The following is a 7194-nucleotide window of genomic DNA, read 5'->3' on the forward strand; positions in this document are numbered from 1 at the left end:
TTATGTTATTACGCTAAGTCAATGCCATTTATATTTTTTCTTGTCTTGACTTGGGTCACTGAGAACATAGATTACAAAATAATACAGCGAAATGATTCTACAAAATCCCAAAAATTAATGCATCAACAAATTGGGGGCGTAGTGGTCATCAAATCATAAAAAAACTAAAGCTCTTCTTATTCTCTACATATTCTTATTTTTGTTGATGAGATAGGCATTGTTATTTGATTGTAAAATAGTAGCCAGAAAACCGATCTTGATCAAAAGAGTGGAGATGCCGGGGATTGAACCCGGGGCCTCATACATGCAAAGCATGCGCTCTACCACTGAGCTACATCCCCTACTGAGATCAACGTGTAAATTCACCCTATACATACTGAGATATCAAATTTGGTCAAAAATAAAGTTGATAGTGTAGAAGTGTGAAACTACTTGCAACTTTCTGTTGTGCGGAACCTTTGTTCATTCCATGTCTTGCTGCTAAACACGATTATTACACTGTATCTGGCATGTACATCTCACGGCGCTCTGTTAAACTCCAATGTAAATCTACTACCACCGTGCGGTACGTGGAGGTATATCCTCGGGTTCTCGGCTTCCGGTCTTTAAGGAAGCGTTAGCATAGTCGTCTATTCTCTGGCATTAGATGCAACACCATGGCCGACAAAGCACAGATACAAGAGGCGATTAAAACACAAGGAGAAGTCGTGCGGAAACTAAAGGCAGAAAAAGCAAGCAAAGAACAGGTCAGTATTCAACGCCTAGCACGACGATGTTTCAAAAGGTTGTGCGTACAGCGGGACTGTGATGGGATGAACAGACACGCGTGCTACATATGTCATGAACGAAGCTAGCGTTAGCTGGCTACTCATGCCAAAATACGGGCCTTGCCGGTTCACAGTCGGTTAACTAACTGACTAGATGAATTATCTAGTCAGTTCAATTAGAAGTGGAATTTCATGGCCATTACAAAGTAAATCATGAATGCTATTCTTCTTATGCACGTTAGTTAATAATAGTGCTTCAAATTATACAGCTAGTTATCAATCCAAACTGATGCAATCCCCTTAGGATAGTTGTCACTGTGCATGGGCTGGTCATTCATTGTGTCAATTCATGGTTCCTTTTAATGGCTGAATGTTGAGCTTCTCCGACCGTCTCTCCCCACCTTTAACTAACTACACAGGTGAGGATAGAGATGATCTGTATGCGTTTTCATTTACTTGGTTGGTTTGATTCTTGGCTGTGATAGGTTGGTTTGATTGACCCCTGCCTCATGTTTTGTCCTCCATGTTGTGATGATGCGTCATGCCCGACCGTCTCCCTAGTGATAGGGTTGCTCACCACTTTTCTCCTGTTCTTCCTGCTCGATGCCAACAACCCTGCTGGGGTCATACCTTCATCTCCGTCCGTCATCTACTTCCTCTACCTCACACGTCACCATTTGGAATCGAAACACTCCGACTGGATATTCCTGGATAACACTGCGTTTGGATTGGATAACCCTGCCTCACCTGGAATTCACGGACTGTGGTTATTGGACAACATGGCTTGGTGGATTTTGCCATTGGACTGTATTGCTGCTCTGATGCGGCACTCCTGAACGGCCATTTTGGTTGTTTTTGTTTTTCGTTTGATTTTGTTTTGCTTTCCCCTGCTGGGATGATTAACCTGGGTATGGCGTCCCTGCGTCTTTATGCGGGGTTGGTGGGCTATCCGTCTGGATTTTGTGCCCGCTCTCTACGCACCCTCTCTGGGATGACTGTGTCTCAGGTAGGACCCTGACTCTGGAGGGTGGGATGGGGGAGGATCTGTTCCAAGGTTCTGAGGAACATTGAACTGTGTTTGTGTCTTTCTCTCCTAGATTGATGAGGAAGTGGCCAAACTGCTAGAGCTGAAGGTTCAGCTTGGAGGAGATGAAGGCAGACACCAATTCACGCTCAAGACCGCAAAGGTAAATACTGCCACCATGGAGAGTGCACCTCACAGGCAGCGGGTGATCATGAAGAGAACTTGCTGCATAACATGTTTACTACTAGTCTTTTATTGAAAATCCAAATCAGCAGGTGATGTCTTGCTTATGCACTCTTTCTCTCCCTCCATCTCTCTCAGGGAACCAGGGACTATAACCCTAAGCAGATGGCCATCAGAGAGAAAGTCTTCAACACCATCATCAGCTGTTTTAAACGCCACGGAGCCGAGAACATCGACACACCCGTCTTTGAGCTGAAGGTGTGTGGGAGGCAGAGAGAGAGAGACACACTGTTGACAATGAATAGAACGTTGTAAACTAGCCGGTGGATTTGTAATAAATCGGGATTTTGTGCTTATGTTGACAATTTGTAGGAAACGTTGACAGGAAAGTATGGTGAGGATTCTAAGCTCATCTACGACCTGAAGGACCAAGGAGGAGAGCTGCTGTCCCTTAGATACGATCTCACTGTATCCTTGTATTAGTCCTGATGCGTACATTGCTAAGTGGGCTAGCCTGCAAGCTGGTCAGGTAATTCCCTATGTTTTTCATGGTCATGCCTCGAAAGCAAACCAACTGGTGGATTTTAACAAGGTTAGGAGCCAATCAGGTGTCTACTAGTCCTTGACCCCACCCCCTCCCAGGTGCCTTTCGCCCGTTACCTGGCCATGAACAAGGTCACCAACATCAAGCGCTACCACATTGCCAAGGTCTATCGCCGTGACAACCCCGCCATGACCCGCGGCCGCTACAGGGAGTTCTATCAGTGTGTAAGCGTCGGAGCGAACCCTGGTTCGACTGTTCATATCAGCCATGACACTGGAATCATTTTTGCTTTCTGCTACATCCAGATGTTTGTGGATACGCATGACCCATTTTCTTGCTAAGTGTGTGTTTCTCCGCCTCCCAGGATTTTGACATTGCAGGCCAGTACGACCCCATGATCCCAGACGCTGAGTGCCTGAAGATCGTCCACGAGATCCTGAGTGAGCTGGAGCTGGGAGACTTCCGCATCAAGGTAGGTCAGAGACACACAGCACCCGTGGTAAAACATCCTGTGACGCGATATGAGGCAAGGAATACATGGAAGGTCTGTATGTATGGCCAGACTCGTCCTAACTCCGCTCCCCGCCGTAATATCCTCTCTGTGCAGGTGAACGACAGACGTATTCTCGATGGGATGTTTGCAGTGTGTGGAGTTCCGGATGACAAGTTCCGCACCATCTGCTCCACAGTGGACAAACTGGACAAGGTAAACCCACTGCACCCAAACCTTATGTGGTTAAGGAAATGGAATGCTAAACGGTAAACATGAACAATGTTTTAATATGCAAACCAAGTAAATAAAGGATTTTTTTTCTCCACCTTTTCTATGCTGCTCCCTGCTTTTCTCTCCCACCTTTGTGTTCTCTCTTCACCCCACCCCCCAGGTGTCTTGGGAGGATGTGAGGAGTGAAATGGTGAAGGAGAAGGGTCTGTCTGAGGAAGCAGCCGATCAGATCGGACAGTATGTCAGCTTGCAGGGTGAGGACAGGTCACACACACACACACAGAGACTGACCTTTGACCTTTCCCCTGGTCTGACCCTGTTTGTGATTGGTGTGTGTTCCAGGGGGGATGGACCTAGCTGAGCGCCTGCTGCAGGATGCTAAGATGTCACAGAGCAAGCAGGCATGTGCCGGCCTCACAGACATGAAGCAGCTCTTCAGCTACCTGCAGCTCTTCCAGGTTACAGACAAGGTGAGGGGTCAGAGGTGACAGGTTATCTGGTGACCAAGGTGATATGACAGGTAATGCGTCTATAGAAATCTGTCCATCAACAGCCTACTCCGTAGAGGCATTTAGTTCTCAATGAACAGTAATTGTTTTTTGGGGGGTCAGGGGTTAGATAGATAATGTCATGATATGATCAGCTGAAATAAGTCTGAGGATGCAGTCCTTTTTTCCAAATCCCTCGCCTCGTGTTCCTTCCTACTGTCTCCTTTTAATCTTTCCTCTCCCTTCTTTCTCTCTTCCCCCTCTCCCAGGTGGTGTTTGACCTGAGTCTGGCCCGTGGGTTGGACTACTACACAGGTGTGATTTATGAGGCCATTCTGACCCAGACCGGCCCAGTCCCAGTGGCGGCAGCACAGAACGGGGCGGGCGAGAAGGCTGAGGAAGGTGTGAGCGTGGGTAGCGTGGCGGGCGGTGGGCGCTACGACGGCCTGGTGGGCATGTTCGACCCCAAGGGCAGGAAGGTGCCGTGTGTGGGGGTCAGCATCGGCATCGAGAGGGTCTTCTCCATCATGGAGCAGAAGGCTGAGGTAAGGAAGGGGGACGGGGCATTATCAACAGCCAGCTCTCCCCACAGGCTGGTCTGTTCATGAATGTGTCAGAGAGAAACTCTGTGTGGCTGACTGGTGTGTTGGGGTCTGGCTCCCCTAGGCATCGGCGGAGAAGGTGCGAACCACAGAGACTCAAGTCATGGTGGCCTCGGCACAGAAAAATCTTCTGGAGGAGAGACTCCGACTGACCGCTGAACTGTGGAACGCTGGGATCAAGGTGTGTGTGTGTTCGATTTGAGATTGACACGGTGAGTCAGAGATGGTGCGTGTGTAGAGTTGATTTCCACTGGTGAAACGGCTGAGTGTGAGCTGTGGCTATTCATAAGAGGAACCTTTATATAACTGTGTGTGTTGTCAGGCAGAGGTGATGTATAAGAAGAACCCCAAGCTGCTGAGCCAGCTGCAGCACTGTGAGGACTCTGGGATCCCCCTGGTGGCGATCCTGGGGGAGCAGGAGCTCAAGGACGGGGTGGTGAAGCTCCGAACGGTCCACAGCCGAGAGGAGGTGAGATTCTCATACACACACAGCATCTCTGTCAGTTAAACACACACACACTCTTGAATAAAACACCACGTTTTTGTTTTTTTCTCAGATTGACGTGTCCAGAGATAAACTAGTGGAGGAGATCAAGAGAAGGACCTCGGACGTCTAAGTCGTGGTTTTGCCTGACAACACCCCGCCTCATCATCCGATTGGCTCAAGAAGTTGTTTACCACAGGTCTCACCTCTGACCACACAAAGCCCACCAAGACATCACGTCTCAACTGCAGAAGATTTCCCAATAGTTTCATTTGTCCAGGCTTTGCATATTAGTGGTCTCAAAAGGCAGTGGTTTCATGCCGACTACCCAGACACCTGCGTACCTTCAAGGACGAGGAGCTTTGATAATGTACATAAGACAATAGTATGATATGAGTAACATTTCAATAATCACTGTATTAGTCTTAGCCCTAAAGGTTAATCTGCCTACAAAGGAAAAATTAAAATGCCTGTCTTATCAGCATACCAATAAACGGATATTTACCTCCACCTTAAGAGATTGATTTACAACCGGTGTATTCAACAGCAGGTTACAATTTAATGTGGTCTGTCGTGTTTTAGAAAACCTTACTTGAATAACTAAAACGAGAAACTGTCAAATTACAATAGTAAAAACATTGGCCTGCAATAAATGCTACACAGTCCACGAGTGTTGGATATTCCCAAAACAATATAGGACATTTACCCCCTGTGAATTCTTCCTGTGTTTTACTAAAAGGGAATGCTGTTAAGTGGTTTGCAGCATCCTGAAAAGATGCAGTATGTAAATGCTTACTAAATGTACATTTGTTCAGCTGAACTATCGAGCTGTTGAGTGTTCATTGTTGACGGATGTAAAACCCTAGTCTGTAGCTTCCTCCAGGATGCTCCCAACCACCACCAGCATTCCCTAATACTACAGGGGTTACATCCAGTCCTTGTGAAAAGACCTCAAATGTACATTTATGGAATCCATGTGGGATATTTCAGATGTATAATACCTACCACCCTGAACTCCATATTAGACAGCCAAACAACTGACATTTATTAGAAATATTTTTATTCAAATGAGAAAACAGGCAAAAGTAAAATTACGCATCTACTCACGATTTACTACATTTAAAAGAGTGCAAGACAAGTATTTTCACAATTAAAACAAAACGTGAAGTACAGTAGCGGCTCTGGGTGATATCAGGCCCCGCGCTGAGGACCTGCTGGGATGTAGCTCTGCGAGCCTCCTGTATAGCTCAGGAACCCATAAGGGTTCCTCAACGACTGCAGGTCGCTTACCCTGCCCGTACACCTCACACACACCCTGGAGCAGAGCTGCTGCGTCCACAGGAGGCACCTTAGACATCCCCCCCACAGCCCAGCAGAACGCATGGGAGAACGGGGGCTGTCGAGGAGGAAGCGGCAGGGAGAGGTTGGGGGGCCTGGAAGGCTTGTCGTGCTTGGGCCTGCCACTTCACAATGATGGCCAGTCTGAAGCGCTTCTTAATTAACGGCTGCAGAAATAGGGAGAGGGGACGGGATGATTGACGGAGAGGTGCGAGCATTTCAAATGTAAACGAGATGATAACAGAAAGCGGTGTATACTCTGATCATTGGAGATTGGTTCTAAATATTGGTTCTAAAAATCATGGTTCTCGTTCAATTTAAGAGTTTTGAACAAAGAGCGGTTTGGGAGCCTAATGGGCCTGCCGGCTCACCGAGAAAAAAACCACAATGTCATCACTATTTGATGACAGACATGTGGGTCTTGCAATAGACTAGCAAAAACACCAGCCAATTAGCTGCTTTTGCAAACAGGCCTCGGAGAAAAAAAAAGTTTCAAACATTTTGCGCCCTTCATAATATAAACAGAGACACTTTGGGTGATGCTGACAAATAAGTACGTTAAGGATGTTGAAGTGTATGTGCACTTGTTTTCGGTGAAAAAATAAACTGTCACACGCAAAAGGCATTGCACACCATTGTCCAGTGTGTGCGTGCATCATATTACGCGAATGCCAGCAAAAACCAGTGAGAAACTGCATCAGAAACACGTGGATGTTATGTCAATCAACAATGCTTAAAAACAATAACGGTATAAGTCATTTTAGTTTACCTGACTTGAGCGGTCCTCCATCATCCCAACTCTCGAAAATGTAACGTTAGCCTTCAATTGCAGATTCCCATTTCCTATTGATTAGTGAAGTACAACTGAGATATACCGTGCCATCAGGTAAAAAGCGATTACATCGCTGATGTTGTCGGGGGAGGGGGCAAAAGGTTGTAAAGTTGCTCACGTTTGAAGGCCAGGGCGACTGACAATACATTTGTGGTGACGGAAAGGCCATTCGCAGCAAGACAAATGTTGAAAATCATCCCGAGAAGAA

General features: G+C 46.8%; 1 protein-coding gene and 1 non-coding gene across 3 annotated transcripts; one reads left to right on the forward strand and one right to left on the reverse strand.

The window, feature by feature from the left end:
* Positions 1 to 269: 269 nt before the first annotated feature.
* Positions 270 to 341, reverse strand: trnaa-ugc. The gene has a single exon. It is a non-coding gene; the product is annotated as a tRNA-Ala (tRNA).
* Positions 342 to 587: 246 nt separating this feature from the next.
* LOC112256225 (histidine--tRNA ligase) lies at positions 588 to 5326 on the forward strand. Of its 2 annotated transcripts, XM_024429314.2 has the most exons (14): positions 598 to 746; positions 1329 to 1773; positions 1865 to 1954; positions 2113 to 2232; positions 2347 to 2442; positions 2617 to 2742; positions 2883 to 2990; positions 3126 to 3224; positions 3403 to 3496; positions 3585 to 3712; positions 4000 to 4275; positions 4397 to 4513; positions 4655 to 4801; positions 4890 to 5326. In XM_024429314.2, the coding sequence occupies exons 2-14, from the start codon at positions 1663 to 1665 to the stop codon at positions 4947 to 4949; spliced, it is 1572 nt and encodes a 523-aa protein (XP_024285082.1). In that variant the 5' UTR covers positions 598 to 746; positions 1329 to 1662; the 3' UTR covers positions 4950 to 5326. The 2 variants fall into 2 exon arrangements, with proteins under 2 accessions (XP_024285083.1, XP_024285082.1); XM_024429315.2 differs by lacking the exon at positions 1329 to 1773 and having other exon boundaries at positions 588 to 746.
* The last annotated feature ends 1868 nt before the right edge of the window (positions 5327 to 7194 follow it).

This window comes from Oncorhynchus tshawytscha, linkage group LG08 (assembly GCF_018296145.1).
Source record: "Oncorhynchus tshawytscha isolate Ot180627B linkage group LG08, Otsh_v2.0, whole genome shotgun sequence".
NCBI lineage: Eukaryota > Metazoa > Chordata > Actinopteri > Salmoniformes > Salmonidae > Oncorhynchus > Oncorhynchus tshawytscha.

What these genes read in the sequence shown, in the direction of transcription:
- LOC112256225 (XM_024429314.2), top strand. Translation starts at nt 1,663, where the DNA reads ATGATTAACCTGGGTATGGCGTCCCTGCGTCTTTATGCGGGGTTGGTG. An exon ending in CTGGGATGACTGTGTCTCAG is followed by an intron (nt 1,774 to 1,864) that starts GTAGGACCCTGA and finishes TTTCTCTCCTAG; the next exon opens with ATTGATGAGGAAGTGGCCAA. An exon ending in CACCCGTCTTTGAGCTGAAG is followed by an intron (nt 2,233 to 2,346) that starts GTGTGTGGGAGG and finishes GACAATTTGTAG; the next exon opens with GAAACGTTGACAGGAAAGTA.